Source organism: Rana temporaria, chromosome 5, assembly GCF_905171775.1.
Source record: "Rana temporaria chromosome 5, aRanTem1.1, whole genome shotgun sequence".
NCBI lineage: Eukaryota > Metazoa > Chordata > Amphibia > Anura > Ranidae > Rana > Rana temporaria.
The window spans coordinates 347697315-347721201 of NC_053493.1; the positions used below are offsets into that span (position 1 = coordinate 347697315).

At 42.8% G+C, this 23887-nt stretch overlaps 1 protein-coding gene across 1 annotated transcript; it reads left to right on the plus strand.

Annotated features, from left to right (window-relative positions):
- The first annotated feature begins 897 nt into the window (after window positions 1-897).
- Window positions 898-23688, plus strand: LOC120941199 (myelin P2 protein-like). Its single transcript, XM_040354501.1, has 4 exons — window positions 898-1056; window positions 8605-8777; window positions 15309-15410; window positions 23526-23688. Exons 1-4 carry the CDS (start codon window positions 984-986, stop codon window positions 23574-23576), a joined length of 399 nt encoding a protein of 132 aa, XP_040210435.1. The 5' UTR covers window positions 898-983; the 3' UTR covers window positions 23577-23688.
- Window positions 23689-23887: the final 199 nt, after the last annotated feature.

Below are 23887 nucleotides of genomic sequence, written 5' to 3' on the forward strand. Positions count from 1 at the left end.
GAATCGGGTAGTGAAGCCGCAAGGCTTCACTTCCTGATTCCCTCACCGAGGATGGCGGTGGAAGCAGCTGAGGAACGAGCGATTGCTCAGCCTCGGCTGCTGACATCGCGGGTGCGCTGGACAGGTAAGTGTCCATTTTGTAAAAGTTAGCAGCTGCCGTATTTGTAGCTGCTGGCTTTAAAAAAAAAAAAAAAATCGGCGGAACCTCCGCTTTAAAAGTGGGATATCCCTGTACTTTACATTGTAGCAATGTGTAATTTCTTCAGTGTTGTCACATGAAAAGATATAATAAAATATTTACTAAAATGCGAGGGGTGTACTCACTTTTGTGAGATACTGTATATACAGAAAGAAAGACCATTGATGTTGAATGTACTTTTACCTTTAAAAAAGCCAGGAAAGCATCCTTTGTATGTGCCAAGCTGGATTAAACCGCAATGGATTATCTTTCTATGTCCCCTTTTTTAGAAGAGTAAAGTCAGTGATTCAAAATCCCCAAAACCTCTGTATTGGTGTGAGAGCCTGGGAACTATTATATTTAGAAGGTGTGGTGGGTAATGGCAACTTCCATATTTCTTCAATACAAGTTTCATGTAAAATGATATTATGAGATGATCAGGGCTTTGTGGTTTGTACATACTAGTAATAAAACTGGTTTCCTCAGTGAAAGTGAAATATTTAATTGATAAGTGTGGGTGTGGAGCCGTGATGGGAAAGATAGCTGAAAACAAGTCATTTCTTGTTTTAATCTTCTAATTAAAATACATATATTAATGTACATTGCAGCAAAAGTGCTGAATAAGATCTGAAGAAAGGGGAGGTTTATTCCTTGTCACAAATAATTTGGGGTGACATCACTGGAGTTCTGCCCTGCTGTATCTATTAAAAGGGCAACTCCTTTTAATCTTTCCCTCATTATCTGCTGTTCTCTGTACCTTCTCTGTACCTTCTGCATTACCAATACCCAGAAAACCACTGTCACCATGGCCGACAAACTGCAGGGCTGCTGGAAGCTAATTCAATCTGATGGCTTTGAGGAATATATGAAGGCACTTGGTAAGCCATTTACCTAATACATTTTGTATTTTCTCTAGACTGCTTAGTCTTGCAAAACTGCAGATTAACATTTATTTTTTGATCAATTTTTTGGGGTTTTAATATACATTTGATCTTTAGATTAGCCTGGAAATTTTCAAGATCGTCCAGCTTAAAGGGGTTGTAAAGGATTTTTTTCCCCCCTAAATAGCTTCCTTTACCTTTTTTTTAACAGAAACGTTTTTATTAATACAAAAAAAAAGGGAAAAACAGTACAGAAATCAAATCAACAAAACTGTGATACAGCAAAAGTTCAATACAATACAGAGCTCAGCACAAAATGATTACTAAAATAAGAACAGAGTGACATATGAGAGTTAGACCCTATCGGGTCTAGGTTGGGCAGCCGGATAAGGTGAAAACTACCTACTTATATTTCAGGGCAATAAGCACCATCCCCAATGAAGGGGGGGGGGGATATGGGTCTCCGCAAAGACCCAGGAGGCGCAGTGTGCATCTGCAGATTTTTCCGGGTCATTGACAGATGATATCTAGTATCTCGGGGCCCGAGGATCCCGGTCCGAAGGGGGAACATTTCAAACATGTGGGAGGTGGTGGGTAGATCAAATCGTGCCAGAAGGCACCAGAGATTAACCACCCATTCATGGAGATCGTTTCAAAGTCCAAGATTATCTTCAGTTATGTCGCCCCCTGGCATTTTGGGCACTGGTCTGACTGAGTACAGAATATCCTGGCAAGAGCTTCCTTTACCTTAGTGCAGTCCTCCTTCACTTACCTCATCCTTCAATTTTGCTTTTAAATGTCCTTATTTCTTCTGAGAAATCCTCACTTCCTGTTCTTCTGTCTGTAACTCACCACCGTAATGCGAGGCTTTCTCCCTGGTGTGGAGAAAGCCTCTTGAGGGGGTAGGGGGTGAGCAGGAGTGTCAGGACGCCCACTAACACACAGCTCCTTTCTCTATCTGCATGAGTAGAGAGTGTCCTGACTTGCCTGCTCGCCCCCCCCCCCCCAAGAGGCTTTCTCCACACCGGGAAGAAAGCCTCACATTACGGTGGTGAGTAACAGACAGAAGAACAGAAAGAGAGCATTTCTCAGAAGAAATAAGGACATTAAGGCCGGGTTCACACCTATGCAAATTGGTTGCGGCTTAAACCGCATCCAATTCGCATAACATTATAAAATACATTGATTTCAATGAGGTTGGTTCACATATGTGCGATGAATTCGCACTGCGCATTGCCAAAAAAAGTGTGCGTTTTCTAGGCATTGCGGTGCGGCTCAGGTGCGAATTCAGGCCCATTATCTTCTATGGGCACGCATCTGATTCGCACATGTGTTCATTTCTCTTCAGAATTTCTCTCATTCAGCTCAATACACTTTCCCCTTCCCCCTCCCCTCTCCCAGGTCTCCAAATTTGCATCTAAAATGGAGCTGATCTGCTGAACAGTTGTCTTATCTCTCTGCAGAGATAAGAGAGCTGAAATTCGCACCGCACAAGTGTGAATCCGGCCTTAAAAGCAACATTGAAGTTTGAGGTAAGTGAAGGAGGACTGCACTAAGGTAAAGGAAGCTATTTAGGGAAAAAATAAAATTTCTTTACAACCCCTTTTAAGTTTGTACACAAATGGTTTTCCTGCAGTAAGCTAAATTCAACATTCTGAAAAATTAGCTTACCAAAGAGTTATTGCTAAATCTTTTTTAAAGAAACTTGTGCAAAAAAAAAATAGTTTCCACTGCTTTTCTTAATTTGAAAATATAGCTGATTGGTTGTTATGATCAATTTGTCCTGCGGGTGGTTAGTTCTGATCCATTTGCGTTCAAGCTGATGTCTTTTGGATTTTAACTTTCCCAGTGAGGATGAATACCAGGCTGATGTCCAAGGGTTGTCACAACATATTGTTGCCAGAGATGAAAAGAACTATCGTAATGCCCTAATGCAAACTAAAAACTAAGGCTTAAGCCTCGTACACATGACCGAGGAACTCGACGGGCGAAACACATTGTTTTCCTCGTCGAGTTCCTTGTTAGGCTGTCGAGGAACTCGACAAGGCAAATTTCTCCATTCCCGTCGAGGAAATAGAGAACTTGCTCTCTTTTTGGCTTGTCTAGTTTTTCGACAGTTTCCTCGACGAAAATGTACACACGACCGGTTTCCTCGGCAAAAAAATATCTCCCAGCAAGTTTCTTGCTGTTTTTTGCCGAGAAACTCAGTCGTGTGTACAAGGTCTTACTCATAACTTCATGCAAGCCTTTTTTCTCTCAGGGTTCTATGGCAAACACAACAGATAAATCAGTATACTGCCTGTCACAAGGTGGTTGGACATTGAAAGACAGAAGGCTTTATAATTCCAAGAGGGCAAATCCCTCAGCAAAGCCACAGTTTATTAGTCATAAGGAGATAGGATGTCTCTTAAAAGCTTCTTCTGCTGGTACAAGTCTGAAGTTTGAAGATTTATGTTTCTGAACGATCACACGTCAGATTCCCAAATCAGTCAACAGCAAGCTCAGGGTCATGCTTTTGTCACTAAGCCTAAGGGATTTGCTACAGCCTCTGCTACATTGTCATGGATAAGTAGCTTTCATACAGCTCAGTATCACACAGGGGTGTCCAAGCCCTGGAGGTCCTTCAGCTTCGTTTTAAATTGTGGTACAACCCTGAAGTTTCACTATTACATTGGCAACCAGTGGACTGAGCATCATGGTCCAGGTGTGTTTAGAGTCTACCTTCTGGGAATAGACGGTTAGGTGCTAGACTTCTTAAAGGCTAAGTTCATCTTTCAAAATAAATAAATAAATACACATATATTTGCAGGTAAAAAAATATGTGCATTTTTTTTGTTTTTTTCTGGCTCCTGCAGAGCATTGCATCCAGATGTCAGATTTTTTTCTTCCTCTAGCTATGTGTCCATATCCCCACCAGGGGCGGATCCAGAGTCTAGTCTCGGGAGGGGAACTACCAGAAAATTATTTTTTGGGAGGCAATTTATCAGGAAAATGACTGGTGTTGGCGCTTCAATGATCACGGCACCATGGTTGTTATGGTATCAGGATAATTGAAGCGCATTATTTAAATTATTACATTGTAATATAAAATGAAGTGGTTCAACTCACCATAATGCAGAATCAGTGGGAGCCCCGAGTGTGTCACTTGCCACGCCATCTGCCACCATATGCAGATTGTCACTTGCCACAAGTTGCGGAATGTCACTTGCCTGCCACCAGATGCAGATTGTCACTTGCCACGTCACCTGCCACATGTTGCGGATTGTCACATGCCACGTCACCTGCCACATGTTGCGGATTGTGACTTGCCATGTCACCTATCACATGTTGCGGATTGTCAATTGCCACGTTACCTGCCACATGTTGCGGATTGTCACTTGCCACAAGTTGTGGAATGTCACTTGTCTGCCACCAGATACAGATTGTCACCTGCCACAAGTTGCAGATTGTTACTTGCCACGTCACCTGCCACAAGTTGCGGATTGTCACTTGCCACAACACCTGCCACAAGTTGCGAATTGTCACTTGCCACGTCACCTGCCACATGTTGCGGGTTGTCACTTGCCATGTCACCTGCCACATGTTGCGGATTGTCACATGCCACATGTTGCGGATTGTCACTTGCCAGGTCACCTGCCACATGTTGCGGATTGTCACTTGCCACAAGTTGCGGAATGTCACTTGTCTGCCACCAGATACAGATCGTCACCTGCCACAAGTTGCAGATTGTTACTTGCCACGTCACCTGCCACAAGTTGTGGATTGTCACTTGCCACATCACCTGCGACATGTTGTGGATTGTCACTTGCCACGTCACCTGCCACAAGATGCGGATTGTCACTTGCCACGTCACCTGCCACAAGTTGCAGAATGCCACTTGCCTGACACCAGATGCAGATTGTCACTTGTCACTTCACCTGCCACACCTTGTGGATTGTCACGTGCTAAGGTGGTGTTTTGCTTGTCAGAGTCAGGCAGTAGAGAGGGCAGAAGTTACTGAAGGGTGGGCACGGGGCAGTGAGAGAGGATGTCATCTCTCTGCTCCCCTGACCGCCGGCTTGTTGATTGGCCAGCCGCCCGCTCACTCACAGAGCCGACCAGCTGACCACCCACTCTCTGACTCTCACTCGCCGCCTAGCCGCCCGCACCCGGCAGCCCGCTCTGTCACCCGTTTAGACTCCCCGGTGCCCGCAAATTTCGCAACTAGAAATTTGAAAATTTCGAATCGCCCTGTTGCCCCCCCCCCCCCCTCCTGGATCCGCCCCTGATCCCCACACAGGCTTTCGGTTACAAAGCTAGAGGAAGAATAAATAAACCAGGAGTGTGCTGATTAGTGCTCTCACAGCCTATTCAAACATCAAGTAGGCCTGCCATGGTGGCAGAGGAGACTAAAGCCTCATACACACAGTTTGATTGTTGTACGACCAAGCATCTGATTTTTGTCAAAAGGGCATGTGCCAGATTTTGTCTAGCATACTAACTATCTGCAAATTGTCATTCGACTAACACGAACGTAGTGACGTGCTATGAGAGTATAAAGAGCAAGTTAATTTCTCAATCGCCACCCTTTGGGCCCCTTCTGCTAATTTCATGTTAGTAGAAGTTTGGCGAGCGTTTATTCGCACTTTTTTGTTAAGTTATTTTATTTGGATGGCAGATAGCATCTCTAATTTAATTTCTGTTGTTTTTTTTTGCACAATAAAAAAATTGTGTAGAATAATACTTGGCTGTGGGTTTTTCTTTAAATGACAGTTTGGGAGTAAGCAGTTAAATTAAAAATAACGCAATGGAAAATTACCAAGGGACACCAACATAGTTGTATCTTTGAGATTAAAAACTTAGGGATAATGGTGTTGTGGTAACTTCCCCAAAAAAATCAAACAACAACCATAATATTAATTTGATTTATATCACTATTTATTATCCCAATAAAGGAGATGAGAATGTGCGCTGCATTTCGACATTTCATCAATTGCCGCATCACGAATGTTAATTCTAGTTTACGAACAGTAGTTTACAAGACCGAACTCTTCTCGGTTGTTCCTTAATTCCGATCATGCATGTGTGTACTTTCAACTTTTCTGTACTGACCATCCGAAAATCAGACGTTGAGTTCACATCTGACAAAAATGTTATAGCCTGCACATCCAGCTTTTTCTCACGTTGGCTGCCAAGAACATATATAATAAATGTTTGGGATTGTCTTGGGCAGTCTGCAATCGGTTAATTTAGCTAGGCCATGCAAGCATTTAATGGGGCTTGTGATTGGCTAGATGTTGGCACCAATGCCCCAAGGTCCTCCCCCACTTCTTCATGGATAGGACCCACTGCTGGTAGTGTGTAAGCCTTCTATATTGTGCCCAACTAATTGCCTGAGGCCTTCCCACGACATCCCTAGCCATTAGCCTATACGGTATATTCTTAACCACTTCAATACATATTTGATCATGTCTGCAGTTTTTATTTTTTGCGCTATAAACAAAAAAAGACCGACAATTTTGAAAAAAACACAATTTTATTTGCTATAATAAATATCCCAATTAAAAAAAATAATAATAAAAATTCTTCTCAGCTTAGGCCGATATGTATTCTTCTACATATTTTTGGTAAAAAAAAAAAAAAAACGCAATAAGTGTATATTGATTGGTTTGCCCAAAAGTTATAGCACCTACAAAATATGGGATAGATTTATGGCATTTTTATTATTATTTTTTTTTTTTACTAGTAGTGGAGGCGATCTGTGATTTTTATCAGGACTGGGATATTGTGGCGGACAGATCAGACACTTTTGACACTATTTTGGGGCCATTGACAATTATACAGCGATCAGTACTATAAATATGCACTGATTACTGTATAAATGTCACTGGTAGCGAAGGGGCTAACACTAGGGGGCGATCAAAGGGTTGAATGTGTTACCTAGAGAGTGATTCTAATTTTGGGGGGAGGTGATTGACTGGGGGAGGTAACCGATCGGTATTCCTATATACAAGAAACATGCAATCTGTCTCCTCTCCCCTGACAGGACATGGATCTGTGTGTTTACACACACAGATCCTCATCCCTGCTCTGTGACAAGCAATTGCGGGTGACTGGCGAACATCGTGGCCGCCAGGTACGCGCATCGGCTTCCGAGTGACGCGGCGGGCGGGCGTGGACTAGGACGACATATGACGTCCACCCGGGATGGCAGAGCCACCTTGTGGCCGTCATATTGCTATGGCTGGGATGGGCAGTGGTTAAAGATGGAGAACCCAGCATTAAATACATACTGCACAATGGAAGACCATCAATGTCAGACAGCCTTCACCCCTCCCTTGTCAAAAGAAGGGCACATTGCTTTTGCTTGGAATCCATTATCTGTTTTTTGAATATGAAATATTTGATGCATCTGAAAGGTTTTGGAGGGAGGCATTTAGAGTATTTGTGGGAGGTGGACTGTGGTGAGTATTCACTTTTGTGGATAAAAAAGTCCAGATTATCTAATTCACTACACCACAGGTGTCAAACACAAGGTCCGCGGGCTGAATCCGGCCCTCCAGGCCATTTCATGTGGCCCTCGCACCACCAACCCTCCTCTGGTCCTTCTCCAGACTCTTACTTTCTGATTTTAAGCAATGCATCCAGCTTCTTCCCAGCAGCAGCAAAAGGATAGGGGGTTGCACTGGGAGAGTGGGGGACTCAAGTTTTGATGGTGGGGTGGCTCTCTTGACATCTAATGTAAAGGGGGAGGGGATGCGCTGGACATCTAATCTTACAGATACAACTGTCCCTTTCGAGGGCAATCATAATGCTGATGTGGCCCACAATGAAATTGAGTTTGACACCCCTGCCCTACACAATCTATCTAATGTAATTCTGTAGAACTTTTGGGGTAAAACAGTTACTTTTTTGGTGCTGTAAAAATAGCTCTGCAATATACAAAACATCTGACAACCAAAGTTCAGCAGAAATTGAAGTCATATTTAAGATTATACCAACAGTTTCTACAAAGAAGGTTCAGGGCTCTCAGTAGAACAGGGGTGTCAAACTCATGGGGGGGGGGGGGGGCGCATCAGCATTATGACTGACCTCAAAAGGGCCGGTTGTATCTGTAAGATTAGATGTCCAGCGCATCCCCTCCCCTTACATTAGATGTCAAGAGCCACCCCACCATCAGAAGTTGAGTCCCCCACTCTCCCTTACATCACAGTGCACCCCCTTTCCTTATGCTGCTGCTGGGAAGAAGCTGGATACATTGCTTGAAAGCAGAAAGCACAGGGTCTGGAGGAGGACCAGAGGTGTGAGGGCCACATGAACTGGCCTAGAGGGCCGGATTTGGCCTGCGGGCCTTGTGTCTGACACCTGTGCAGTAGAAGACCTGGGGACATGTCCTACGTGCTAGGTGTTAGAGATGCTGCTGACATAAAGAATAAGATGAATATTGTGTTTAGTCGTGCACAACCTACATACATAATAAGGTCGTTACTTTTGCCTTTTGTCCTTTCATACAATGTAACGTCATTTTACATTTAGTAAAGCTTTTTATGTTTTTCTCTTTTGGAGGTGTGGATATGGCTACCAGATTGCTTGCAAGTCCTTTGAAACCAGATGTGGTTATCAGTGTAAATGGGGATGATTGGTCTATAAAAACAGTGAGCAGTTTTAAGACTACAGATCTCTGCTTTAAACTAAATGAAGAAATTGATGAAGAAACAGCAGACAAAAGGAAATGCAAGGTGAGAATATTAACAGTATATCTTTAATAGAAAGGGAAATCGACCGAATGATAAGACAGGGAGTAACTGTAAGTTGTATTGTTTCTAAACAGGTACAAAGTTTGATGCAATAAAAAAAAAAGTTCAGGATGGCAAAAACATGCATTTCTTGTATATCCACCTCAACTCTGGAAGTTTTTACCCCCTTCATGACCAGGCCATATTTTGCTATTTGGCACTGCGCTACTTTAACTGGCGCTTGCGTGGACATGCAATGCTGTACCCAAACAAAATTTGTAGTGTTTTTTTTCAAACAGATAGGGCCTTCTTTTGGTGGTATTTGATCACCACCGTTTATATATATATATATATATATATATATATATATATATATATATATATATATATATATATATATATATAAAATACATGAATACATGAAGGGACTGAAAATGTAAAATAAATAAATAGTTTTACTTTCCGATATAGAATGTATCCAAAAATTTTTTTTCAAAAATCTTGGCCAAAATGTATTCTGCTACATACAATAATCCCATTAAGTGTATATTGATTGTAGGTGCTATAACTTTGACGCAAACCAAACTATGGTATATATCAGTGATGGCGAACCAATACCAGTGATGGAGAACCTTGGCACCCCAGATGTTTTGGAACTACATTTCCCATGATGTTCTATTACACAGCAGAGTGCATGAGCATCATGGGAAATGTAGATCCAAAACATCTGGGGTGCCAAGGTTCGCTATCACTGGTATTGGATTTTTTTTTATACTAGTAATGGTGTCAATCAACGACCTATAATGGGACTGCGATAGTGCAGCGGGAAATCTGACATTAACTGAATAACTGCCACTGACATCACCAGTGCCATTAATACAGTGATCAGTGGTAAAAAAAAGTCGTATTAATGACACTGTCTGGGAAGGGGTTAACATCTAGGGCAATCAATGGGTTAAATATGTGCCTATATGTGTAAAGTGTGCTGCTTATTACTAATGATCTCTGAGTTTCTCAGCCCTAAACGTCGTTTACGTTCGGCTTTTTCCGGCGTATAGTTACCCCTGCTATATGAGGCCGTCTATTAAGTATGGCCGTCGTCTATTAAGTATGGCCGTCGTTCCCGCGCCGAGTTTTAAATTTTTACGTCGTTTGCTTAAGTCGATTCACAATTGAGCTTGGCGTAAGTTACGCTCACGTCGCTTTCATTGACAAATAGCGACGTGATTTGGAGCATGCGCACTGGGATTCAGTCGCAGCCGGCACAGTTCGTTTGGCGCGGGGACGCGCTTGATTTAAATTTTACACGCCCCCTACCCGCGGAATTTGAATTCCGCCGGGGGATTTACGCTACGCCGGCTCAACTTTACAGGCAAGTACTTTGTGAATAAAGCACTTGCCTGATAAACTTGCACCGGCGTAATGTAAATGAGATACGTTACGCCAGCAGAAAGATCCGCTGATCTTTCTGAATCTGGCCCTAAGTGTTTACAAGCACTTTCAGTGAATATATACATGTGTAATCTATGGGCCAGATTCACGTAGCTCAGCGGATCTATAGATCCGCTCGAGCTACGTGAATTAAGATCCGCTCCCGCAAGTTTAGGAGGCAAGTGGCTAATTCACAAACCACTTACCTCCAAACTTGCGACGGCGGATCCTAAATCCCCCGGCGGAATTCAAATTCCGCGGCTAGGGGAGTGTACTATTTAAATCAGGCGCGTTCCCGCGCCGATTTAAATGCGCATGCGCCGTCCGGGGAATTTCCCGGCGTGCATTGCTCCCACTGACGTCACTAGGACGTCAGTGGTTTCGAAGTGAGCGGGACTTGCGACGCGCGTGTTCGTGAATCGGCGTACGCAAACGACGTTGGAAAATTCAAATTCGACGCGGGAACGCCAGCTATACTTAACATTGGCTGCGCCTGCTAAAAACAGGGGTAAGTATACGACGGGAAAACTGCTACGGAAACGACGTAAGAACACTGCGACGGGTCCGCGTACGTTCGTGAATTTGCGTATCTCGCTGATTTACATATTATTTATCGTAAATCAGCGGGAACGCCCCCGGCGCCATTTTTAAATTGAAAAAAAGATCCGACAGTGTAACACAGTGTAACACTGTCAGATCTTAGCCCTATCTATGCGTATCTGATTCTATGAATCAGGCGCATAAATACGACCAGTGTAAGTCAGAGATACGATGGTGTATCAGGAGATACACCGTCGTATCTCTTTGTGAATCTGGCCCTATATATATAAAACTCAACGTGCCAGATTCATGAACAATGGTGCAGATTTGCACCGGCGTGGTGCATCATTTTTAGACTACACAGGTCCAGCGCGGAGAGGCAGTTAGGTGATTCAAGAAACTTTTTTTGTCTACGATGCCCCAGCGGAGCGGATTTTAGACGGCGTAAGGCGGGGTAAGGCCAACTGGGAGTCACCCTATGCTAATGAAGTGCCGACCGTGGCGCAGGGGTCACGCCGGGGCGCATCTTAGACCGCACATGCTCAGTGACATCCAGGGGTAAATGCCCCAATCTGCACATGCTCAGAACTGCGCCCCGGCGTGATCCCTGAGCTCCGCCGACCCACTACCAAAGCTCAGTCCATGAATCAGCCCAGACTTCCACCCTGCAGGTGCAAATGTACTGAAGCTTTTTTTTTTCTAAGCTAGGTCGTTTGCATTGTGGTGGGGCAGTTATGGCTGATGAGGAATCCTCAGGTGGGCGGATGACCAATTTCAGCCCAGAGGAGAGGGCTGTAATTATTGAGGGCCTCTCCCAACATGGGGACCGCCTCTATGTGTTGTCCAGCAAGTGTTGTTGCTCAGTTCGTTTGTAACGCTGCTGCTTTAGCTGCTCTCCAGCTGACCTCTGCAAGTTTGGTGCAAAGTTACCCCTGCTTTTATGAGGTGTAACTTTGCACCGGAAATTTCAGCTCCGCTCACCGGGAGTAGCCTGCGCCGGTCAAGCTTAAGTTGATGAATCGGCCCAAAAACCTCATTTGCATATTTAAAACACAAAAACCATGGCCGCGCCAGATCCGACCAGCGTAAATCTGCGCCAACGCCGCGCCGGCGTGGAAAGGTTTCACCGAGGCGATGAAGTCTATTTGGAGGCGTAATCTGGTTCTCTGGGTAAGGCGCAGCGATCCGCCAGCGCAAATCTGCACTTACGCCGTGCATCTACCAAAAAAACGGTGTAAGTGCTTCATGAATCTGGCCCAACGTGTGTGTGTGTGTATGTATGTATGTATGTTCCAGCATCACGTCCAAACGGCTAAAGATATTAACATGAAACTTGGCACACATGTTACTTATATGTCAGCAACAAACATAGGATAGGTGGTTTAACCTTTACCCACCCCCATTTGCCATGGTCGGGGTTTTCCTTTAAAGTCCCATTCAACTCTATGGGAAATACATGTTACTTCATAACTTCCAAACGGCTGTAGATATTTCGATAACACTTGGTCACATGTTACTTATATGTCCACTTAAACTATAGGATAGTTAATTTATCCCTTAACTACCCCCATTTGTGAGGGTCAGGGTTTTTGTTTAAAGTCCCATGCAAATCAATGGGAAATGTATGTTCCCACATAACTTCTGTACGCCTGGAGATATTTCAATAATACCTGGTACACATATTACTTATATGCCAAATAAAAATATATGACAGTTAGAAGACTAAAGAAATAACTAAATAAATAACACAGTATACAAATTAAACATAGATACATAGGTACATTCATATATTACAGGTACTTATATAGCACCATCAATTTACGCAGTGCTTTTACATATATATTGGACATTCACATCAGTTCCTGCCCTCAAGGAGCTTACAATCTAAGTTCCCTAACTCACATCCTTAAATGCAAATGGTGGAAAGCTGTGAGAATGCTACCATCCTGATCATAACATCACAAAATACCCTCCAATGGAGTAAGGACTATTATGGGCATAGCAGACATAAAAAAAACAAAAAATATGGATTATAAAACAATATAAATGTATTACATTCAGATTAAAAATTAGATTATAAAATAATATGGCTTGTGAACACATGTGTAATAGCAGTTCAACAGTATGATTACCAAAACCTCAACCAAAACATAATAAAATTAGATTTTTTGACGCGTTTCGAAAATTAGGATTTGCAATCTTCTTCAAGGATGTTCATATGGTAGGTATAAAATGTATTCTATAATGCAAAAGCAACAGTAAATAACCAATTCATACATTCATACATTCAAAATGCATGTGATAAGCAACAGAAGTATATAAAAATATTCAGATAAATAGTGCACACATCGTATAGGTACTGGACAAGCCAAAAATCATAAAGAGAAGAAATGATGAACTCACATTCATACATACACATAATAGAGGCAATTTGGACACAAGTCAAATAACCTACCATTATGTTTTTGCCATGTAGGAGGGGACCAGAGTACTCTGGAGGAAAACCGCGCAGGCACAGGGAGAACATCAAATTACACTTTCAATACAATTCTTTCATAACTCCCAGGAGCACTAATAATTGTTTATATTTGCTTTTTTGATGTAAAAATAAACTAGCCATCACATACTGTCACTATGGCCTGCCTTAAGCTGCATTCACACCTAAGCGATTATATGCTTGAAACTCAAAAACGCTGGAAGAGTTTGAGCTTTTTTTGTCACTCAAATTGGACAGATTTGGGAAGTTTTTGACGCATTTGTATTCCCATAGAGACGAACAGAAACGCAACATTCGCATGTTTTTGTGCGTATTTGCGCATTTTCTGCTCAAATTGAAAAATTTAAGAAATAAAAAAAGTAATAATGTATCAATAAATAAATGTAAAATAAATACAGAAATAACAAAAATAATCATAAATAATAAATACATAAAATAATTGTATAATCTGTAATGATTCATAAATAATAATAAACCCCTACCCTAAAAAACTTATAAATAAATAATAATAATAATTATTATTATTATTATTATTATTATTATTATTATTATTATTATTATTGATGATAATAATAATAATACATAAACACCCAACCCCTAAAAAATAAATTACTATAAAAATAATAATGTATTTATTAATTTATTTTGTGTTAGGGTGTTTAGCTATTTATTATTATTATTAAAAGGGTGAAGCCTCGTACACACGATCAGTCCATCCGATGAGAACGGTCTGAAGGACCGTTGTCATAGGTTAACCGATGAAGCTGACTGATGGTCCGTCGCGTCCACACACCGATCGTGTCAGAACGCGATGACGTAAAACAGAACGACGTGCTGAAAAAAGTTCAATGCTTCCAAGCATGCGTCGACTTGATTTTGAGCATGCGTGGATTTTTAACCGATGGTCGTGCCTACTAACGATCGGTTTTGACCTAACGGTTAGGAATCCATCAGTTAAATTTAAAGCAAGTTGGCTTTTTTTTAACCGATGGTTAAATAACCTGTGGGGCCCACACACGATCGGTTTTGACCGATGAAAACGGTCCATCAGACCGATGTCCTCTGGTTAACCTATCGTGTGTACGAGGCTTTATGTTAGGGGTTATTATTTATTTATTATTACTTAGTATTCATTTATTGAATTTATTTAATATTAATTATTTATGACTATTTTATTTTTATTTGTGTATTTATTTTACTTTTATTTATTCATTTATTATGATTGTTATTATTATTATTACTCTTAGTAGTAGTAGTATTATTATTAACACCCTAACAACAAAAAAATACAAATAATATATAATCCAAACCCTAACCCAAACTTCTAATCCTAACCCTAACCTTAATTATAACCCCTTACCCTAACGAAAAAAATAATAATAAATGAATAATAATAATAAATAAAAAGCAATAAAAGCTAATGGAAAAGCTAAAAAAATTCAAATGCCTAGCAACAAATGATGCAACAGATGATTGTCTTCTTTATTGGCTAATAAAAAAACACCAACGCTCAAAAACGCTGTATAAAAATGGCAAAATCATGCATTAAAAACGTGCGAAAAAACCCCGGAAAAACTCTCAAAGACGCTACGCTCAGGCCCCGTACACACGACCGAGTTTCTCGGCAGAATTCAGCCAGAAACTCGGTTCAGAGCTGAATTCTGCCGAGAAACCCGGCCGTGTGTACACTTTCGGCCGAGGAAGCCGACGAGGACCTCGGCGAGGAAATAGAGAACATGTTCTCTATTTCCTCGTTGTTCTATGGGAGAACTCGGCCCGCCGAGCTCCTCGGCGGCTCCAGGACTGAACACGCCGAGGAACTTGATGTGTTTGGCACGTCGAGTTCCTCGGCCGTGTGTACGGGGCCTCAGGTGTGAATGCAGCCTAAGAAGGAAAAAGCGGCATTAATCAAATACACAAAATTTACCAGTTTTTGTGTTTTATGAATATTTGCATAATTTGGACTAACCTAAATTATTTTATATCTTATTGTATTGTTTGTAAAGCAATCCTTTGATAAAGGCCTTTGATTATAACAGTTGAATGCCTTTTATTGTATGTTACAGACTATCTTTACACTGAAGGATAATAAATTGACACAACAGCAAAAGTGGAATGGCAAGGAATCCATTATTACACGAGAGGTAAACAATGGTCAAATGATAACGGTAAGTAAGCACTGGAAAAATATGTTTTTAGTACTTCCAATACTGTTAACCGAATTCCTCTAAACTCACAAAAATCAAACACCCAGAGCTTACAATTGGAATAACTAATAATATCAACAAAAATGTAAAAAAAAAATGTTCTACTGATATAAGGCTGCAAAAAACTTTCCATTATCAACTTATATTTTTTGTAGTTTTAAAATATATCTAAGATGATAGTAAATAAATATCTAAATAGTCTTAAAGAGAAAGTAAAAAAAACACCACCTGCAAGGCATAATGAGCTAGTATGCATGGCATACTAGTTCATTATGTAATACATACCTCCGATCCAAGCCCCCACAGCCGTCCTCTTCCAACCCCCAGGCAGCCGACATCTTGCCCAGGGTTACTTACGCGTATCACGGGTTCGGCGCTCTGATTGGCCGGAGCCGCGATGCGCACCGGAGCCGGCAGTAACGGCACGGCCTCAATGAGGAACGGCACACTACAGTGCGCCTGCGCTGCTGTCTACGGCGCATGCGCCGTAAACAGCGGCGCCTGTGATTATAGTAAATATCTACTAAACTTCCACGGTTTAGGAGATATTTCAAGCACCTTCAGGTAAGCCTTAAAGTGGTTGTAAACCCAGCCAGACAACTTGCACCTACAGATAGGCCTAGATTAAGGTTTACCTGTAGGTGCAAGAATCATCTCCTTAACCACTTAAGCCCCGGACCATATTGCTGCCTAAAGACCCAAGGGGTTTTTACAGTTCGGGACTGCGTCGCTTTAACAGACAATTGCGCGGTCGTGCGACGTGGCTCCCAAACAAAATTAACGTCTTTTTTTCCCCACAAATAGAGCTTTCTTTTGGTGGTATTTGATCACCTCTGCGGTTTTTATTTTTTGCGCTATAAACAAAAATAGAGCGACAATTTTGAAAAAAATGCTATATTTTTTACTTTTTGCTATAATAAATATCCCCCAAAAACATATATACAATTTTTTTTCCTCAGTTTAGGCCGATAGGTATTCTTCTACCTATTTTTGGTAAAAAAAATCACAATAATCGTTTATGGGTTGGTTTGCGCAAAATTTATAGTGTTTACAAAATAGGGGATAGTTTTTTTGCATTTTTATTTATTTTATTTTTTTTACTACTAATGGCGGCGATCAGCGATTTTTTTCGTGACTGCGACATTATGGCGGACACTTCGGACAATTTTGACACATTTTTGGGACAATTGTCATTTTCACAGCAAAAAATGCATTTAAATTGCATTCTTTATTGTGAAAATGACAGTTGCAGTTTGGGAGTTAACCACAGGGGGCGCTGTAGGAGTTAGGGTTTACTTTGTGTGTGTTTACTAGTGTAGGGGGGTGTGGCTGTAGGAATGACGTCATCGATCGTGTCTTCCCTATAAAGGGAATGACGCGATTGATGCGCCGACACAGTGAAGCACAGGGAAGCCGTGTTTACACACGGCTCTCCCCGTTCTTCAGCTCTGGGGAGCGATCGCGACGGAGCGGCTATAAACGAATAGCCGCACCGTCGTCCCGGATCGCTCCTGAAGCCACGGGGACCGCCGCATGTACGGGGGGGGGGGTCCCGAACGGACCCCCGACCCACGTCAAGCAGGGCACGTATATATACGTTGATGTTCCTGGCTGTGCCATTCTGCTGACGTATATGTACATGAGGCGGTCCTTAAGTGGTTAAAGTGGTTGTAAACCCACTTTTTGTACTTTTACCTACAGGTAAGCCTATAACAAGGCTTACCTGTAGGTAAGGAGAATATCTCCTAAACCTGCACGGTTTAGGAGATATTCCCCTCCCAATGCGCCGCTGCGCATGCGCAGGGGGGATCTACGGCAAAAGGACCGGCAACCGCCGGACCTTGCCGAGTTTTAAATCTCCCGCGCGCGCGCGGGAGTGAAGTCATCGCTGCTCCAGCCAATCACAGCGCTGGAGTGGCGATACCCGGAAAACACGCCGAGGCAAGATGAAATCTCGCTCGGCGTGAACCAGGTAAGTGCTACGCACCTCGTTCCGAGGTAAGTATTTCATAATGAGCTAGTATGCGGTGCATATTAGCTCATTATAACTTTTCCCTTACAGGAGGAAAACATTTTTTTTTTTTTCATGTGGGTTTACAACCGCTTTAACCTACATGGTTAAGAAGATATTTGCAGAAAACACTGCGCCAATGTCGACGGCGCATTGTGCGCCGTAGACAGCGGTGCAGGCTCACTGAACGTGCCGGTTTTATCAATGGGATAATGCTGGAAACCCGCGCATGAACATCGCCGTCTACGCCATCGCCACTCTGGCCAGTCACAGCACCTGAGCGGCGATACAAGGAAGACGCTCTGAGGGGATGGAGGGGAACGCGGCGGCGGAGGGGAACGAGGAGCTCTTCGGGGCCTTCGATCTCAGGTAAGTGCCACATAATTAGCTAGTATGCTATGCATACTAGCTCATTATGCCTTTTTCTTGCAGGGTTTTTTTTTTTTTTTTTTTTACATAATTTTTTTTGGGGGTTTACTTCCTCTTTAATCTAGGCTTACCTGAAGGTTAAAGTGGTTGTAAAGGGTTTACAACCACTTTAAGGCCGGGTTCACACCTATGCGAATTGAGTGCGGCTTAACTAGTTGCAGACATTCTACGGCGGCAGGTCGGCTCTCCTGGGCGAGAGCCCGTAGCTATACGTCGGCTCTTTTCGTGGCCACTAGGGGCGCGTGCGCGCCGCCGGAGGCGCGGGCCCCCCGCTCGTCCGTGACTCCCGTGCGGGTGCCCGGCGGGCTCGATTGCCGCCGGGCACCCGCGATTGCTCGTTACAGAGCGGGGACCGGGAGCTGTGTGTGTAAACACACAGCTCCCGGTCCTGTCAGGGGGGGAAACGCTGATCCTCTGTTCATACAATGTATGAACAGAAGATCAGTGTTTCCCCTAGTGAGGCCACCCCCCCCCCTACAGTAAGAACACACCCAGGGAACATACTTAACCCCTTCCCCGCCCCCTAGTGTTAACCCCTTCACTGCCAGTGGCATTTTTATAGTAATCCAATGCATTTTTATAGCACTGATCGCTAAAAAAATGCCAATGGTCCCAAAAATGTGTCAAAAGTGTCCAAAGTGTCCGCCATAATGTCGCAGTACCGGAAAAAAATCGCTGATCGCCGCCATTACTAGTAAAAAAAATATATTAATAAAAATTACATGAAAATACCCCCGATTTTATAAACGCTATAACTTTTGCGCAAACCAATCAATAAACGCTTATTGCGATTTTTTTTTTAAAAATCTGGAGAAGAATACGTATTGTCCTAAACTGAGGAAAAAATATGTTTTTTTATATATTTTTGGGGGATATTTATTACAGCAAAAAGTAAAAAATATTATTTTTTTTCAAAATTGTCGCTCTATTTTTGTTTATAGCGCAAAAAATAAAAACCGCAGAGGTGATCAAATACCACCAAAAGGAAGCTCTATTTGTGGGAAAAAAAGGACGCCAATTTTGTTTGGGAGCCTCGTCGCAATTGTCAGTTAAAGCGACGCAGTCCCGAATCGCAAAAAGTGCTCTGGTCTTTGGGCAGCAATATGGTCCGGGGGTTAAGTGGTTAAACCGCATCCAATTCGCAGAACATTTCTAAATACATTAATTTCAATGAGGCTGGTTCACATATGTGCGATGCATTCGCACTGCGCATTGCAGAAAAAAAGTGTGCATTTTCTAGGCATTGTGGTGCGGCTCAGGTGCGAATTCAGGCCCATTATCTTCTATGGGCACGCATCTGATTCGCACATGTGTTCATTTCTCTTCAGGATTTCTCTCATTCTACTCAATACACCCCCCCTCCCCCTCCCCTCTCCCAGGTCTCCAAATTAGTAGCTAAAACTGAGATGATCTGCTGAACAGCTCTCTTATCTTTTTGCAGAGATAACAGAGCTGGATTTCGCACCGCACAAGTGTGAATCCTGCCTAAAAGTAAATGTAACCCTTCTAAAATAAAATGAACATGTATTATATTGCAGCTTACCATTAATTAGATGTGAGTGAGTGAGTAACTTGTATAGTGCAACAAATGCGAACTTAATCGCCTCAAGGCGCTTGAATCCAGTGTTGTCCTGATCCTTTAGAAGAGGTGGGTCTTTAGTTTTTTTCCTAAAAGCCCGGTGGCTGCATTTGTTTTCTTTCTAAGCGTTATTTTCTTTTTTTTTACCTGGTCACTAGCTGATTTAAATACACTAACAAATTGAAGCCAAACTCCAGCTAACACTTTATAAGCAGTTTGTCAGGAGTACACAGAGTGGCTGGCTATATATGCTATGGATTTATATGCTGGTCTCCAGCTTCTGAATTTTAATACAGCAGTCAAGCTTGGCTAAGGTCTGCTATATTGTAAAACCTTTATCCCAAAAGGGAAAAAAACTTCTGTAATGTAATGTAAAGGGGTCCAGAGGTGCGGGGGCTGTGTAATGTAAAGAGGTCTAGAGGTGCGGGGGATGTGTAATGTAAAGGGGTCCAGAGGTGTGGGGATGTATAATGTAAAGGGGTCCAGAGGTGCAGGGATGTATAATGTAAAGGGGTCCAGAGGTGCGGGGATGTGTAATGTAAAGGGGTCCAGAGGTGCAGGGATGTGTAATGTAAAGGGGTCCAGAAGTGCGGGGGCTGTGTAATGTAAAGGGGTCCAAAGGTGTGGGGGCTGTGTAATGTAAGCCCCCGTACCTTTGGACCCCATTACATTACACAGCCCCCATACATTTGGACCCCTATATCCGGCACCCCTCCCAGGCAGGCGGCGCACCGCACGTCAACACGTAGCATCTCCGTGCACTGTGGCCCAAAACCCCGAAGAATCTTCCTTCCTCTGCTCCCCTGGGTGGCCAGGCCCCTCCTCCTCTGCAAAAACAGCGCCGACCGACCCGAGGATTGTCAAGCGCCAGACAGAAATACATGTATCTGGTAGTGGCACACTTACTATGTGCTACTGCCAGAGGCATCACTAGGCTTGGTGTCGCCCCCCCCCCCCAATTTTTTTTTTCCTGTTTTCTGAAAGTGCGCAAAAGATGCAGCATGCAGGACTTTTGGTGCGCTTTCAGAAAATGCAGAAAAAAACGTGCAACCTAATAGAAATCTATAGGACTGAGGCTATAACTGTGGGTAAAATGTAGGAAGACCCCCTTTACATTACACATCCCACACACCTGTGGACCTCTTTACATTACACAGCTCCACATCTCTGGACCTCTTTACATTACACAGCCCCCCACACCTCTGGACCTCTTTACATTACACAGCCCCCACCTCTAGACCCCTTTACATTACACAGCCCCCCACACCTCTGGACCCCTTTACATTACACAGCCCCCCCACACACACACACCTCTGGACACCTTTACATTACATAGCACCCCCCCCCCCCCCACACCTCTGTACCCTTTTGAATTACACAGCCCCTACCCCCCCTCCCCCGCAGCTCTGCCCCTTCTTACCTTATTCGGGCATGGAGAGTAAGAGACACAGAAGAGCAGAGCAGGAGGCAGAATGGGGTGGTCCTAGCAACCCATTACCTGCTGGTTAACTTGGAAAGTTAAAGCGGGAGTTCACCCAGAAATCAACTTTCTGCAGTTAGATCCAGCATACTGCTGACATCTGCAGTATGCTGGTCTTTTTTTTTGGTACTTATCGTTATAGCAGTAATTATTCTATTGCTCCGAGCGGGGATTACATCCTGGTATAGGCGTTCCCTTCAAGACAAGCAAGTTGATTGACAGCCTTCGATAGCGCGTCACGGCTTCCGAAGATACACGAGTGACGCTCGGCAATTTACGGCGCCTGTGCAGTCAGCTCTACACGGCAGGCGCCATAAACAGCCAAGTGTCACCTCGGCTGTTTTCGGAGGCCGTGACGCGCTATCGAAGGCCGTCAATCAACTTGCTTGCCTTCGGGAGCACCCATTCCCCGCAGGATTCCCCGCTCGGAGCCATAGAAGAAATACTGCTAAAACGATAAGTACCAAAGAAAAAAAAAAGACCAGCATACTGCAGATGTCAGCAGTATGCTGGATCTAACTGCAGAAAGTTGATTTTTGGGTGAACTCTGGCAGCTCTCACTGTCTATTCAGCGCTGCCGTTTCTCTCTCCCATTCTGCCCCCTGCTCCGCTTTCCTGTGTTAGTGATCGCCGGAGGCAATCCAGCAGCCGCCTTTGGTTGTCACTCTACTCAGCCTGATCCCACCCCAATGTGTGGCACCTGGGGTGGACTACCTCTCCCCGTTGGTACACCACTGCTGCCAACTGCCATTCAAGTTTTTATATTGCAGAAAAGCTGCAATACATACATGTTAAGGAAAAGCAGAGAATGCTCTTCTGTCCTTCTGGTTCTATTGTCCAAAGTCAATGTCTCTTGCCTGCAGTAGACTTCAGCTGCATGTCTACAAGCATGCATTTACCATTTATGCCTGGATTTTTCTCCCTACAATTCTTTCACCCTTTTTATGTCAAGAGGTCATTGATACCTACTTGTATGTGAAATCATCCTGTTCTCTTTGTATTGCTTCCTTTATGTGAAATCCCCGGTGTTCCTGTCAGTCCCTCTGCTTTCTATTAAAACTTGACCACACTAAGCAGAAGAGCACAACGTGGTCTGTTCTCCAGCGTACTCTCTTCCAATGATCAGACTTGTCCTGTCAAACCCCCCCCCCCGCACAGCCATTCACTGGGAAGTCCGGCATGCTGCTGCTTATCCTCCCCCAGCTTGTATGCAGCTAAGAACAGAGGGGATGTGATTTATGATTTATAATGTTTCTTTATATCTATACAAAAAATGTAGCCATTTGATAATATTTTAACCACTTAAGGACCGCCTCCTACAGATATACGTCGGCAGAATGGCACGGCTGGGCACAAGCACGTACCTGTACGTCCTCTTTAAGTGCCCAGCTGTGGGTCGCGGGTGCAGGACCTGCGGACCCGATCACTACTGGAGTCCTGCGATCTGCCCCCGGAGCTGAAAAACGGGGAGAGCTGTGTGTAAACACAGCTTCCCCGTTCTTCACAGTGGCAGCTTCATTGATCGTGTGTTCCCTAATATAGAAAAACACGATCAATGACGTCACACGTCCAGCCCCGCCCCCTACAGTTAGAAAAACATAAGAGGTCACACATAACCCCTACAGCGCCCCCTATTGGTTAACTCCTAAACTACACTGTGATTTTCACAGTAAACAATGCATTTTTATAGCATTTTTTTGCTGTGAAAATGACAATGGTCCCAAAAATGTGTCAAAATTATCCGATGTGTCCGCCATAATGTCGCAGTCATGAAAAAAAATCGCTGATCGCCGCCATTAGTAGTTAAAAAAAATATATAATAAAAATGCAATAAAACTATCTCCTATTTTGTAAATGCTATAAATTTTGCGCAAACTAATCGATAAACGCTTTTTGCGATTTTTTTTTACCAAAAATAGGTAGAAGAATACGTATCGGCCTAAACTGAGGAAAAAAACTTTTTTTTATATCTTTTTGGGGATATTTATTATACCAAAAAGTAAAAAACATTGCATTTTTTTCAAAATTGTCGCTTTATTTTTGTTTATAGCGCAAAAAATAAAAACCGCAGAGGTGATCAAATACCACCAAAAGCAAGCTCTATTTGTGGGGAAAAAAGGACGCCAATTTTGTTTGGGAGCCACATCGCACGACCGCGCAATTGTCAGTTAAAGCGACACAGTGCTGAGTCGCAAAAACTGGCCAGGTCCTTTACCTGCATAAAGGTCCGGGTCTTAAGTGGTTAAACGGAATGAGTTGTTTTACAAGGTGATTGTTTACAATCACTTTAATGTATAGTTTATGGTATTGCTTTTCTCAAACCATTCTTAGTGCAGATCCTAGTTTGCTGAGTGGCCAATTAAAAAGCACCAGCACTGTCACTATAGAGTAAAGGAATGCTCATCATACCTGGAAGTACTGGGTATTTCTTCTCACTCCCAGCATTTGAATAGAGCAATGGGGGAGGGGAAAAAAAGGTAAGTTTATGGTGTAGGCATGAACAAATCATGTTTTTTTTCTTTTACTTTAAATGTGACTAATATTTTTTTTTGTTATTATTATTATTATTTTTTATAGGATTGCGTATGTAATAATGTGAAGTGTCATCGGGTCTATGAGAAAAAATGAAGCTTCAGACATCAATACACTTTACAGCATAAGTTCAGTGTCTTAAAAAATATGTGATTTTTATAACACCATTGATTGATATATCTGTGCAAATAAAAGAGGTTTTCAGAAATCTTTTACTTTTCTTTCTCACTTTAAACAACCAAGGAACTAGAGTGGAACCTTGGATTACGAGCATATTCTGTTCCAGGAGAATACTTGTAATCCAAAGCACTTAACCCTTTCATGACTAAGTCTATTTCTGACATTTGGTGTTTACAAGTTTAAATCTGTATTTTTTTGCTAGAAAATTACTCAGAACTCCCAAACAT

Coding starts and splice junctions, on each gene's coding strand:
- LOC120941199 (XM_040354501.1), top strand. CDS start 984: ATGGCCGACAAACTGCAGGGCTGCTGGAAGCTAATTCAATCTGATGGC. Junction 1,057..8,604: donor GGAATATATGAAGGCACTTG/GTAAGCCATTTA, acceptor TCTCTTTTGGAG/GTGTGGATATGGCTACCAGA. Junction 8,778..15,308: donor CAGACAAAAGGAAATGCAAG/GTGAGAATATTA, acceptor TGTATGTTACAG/ACTATCTTTACACTGAAGGA.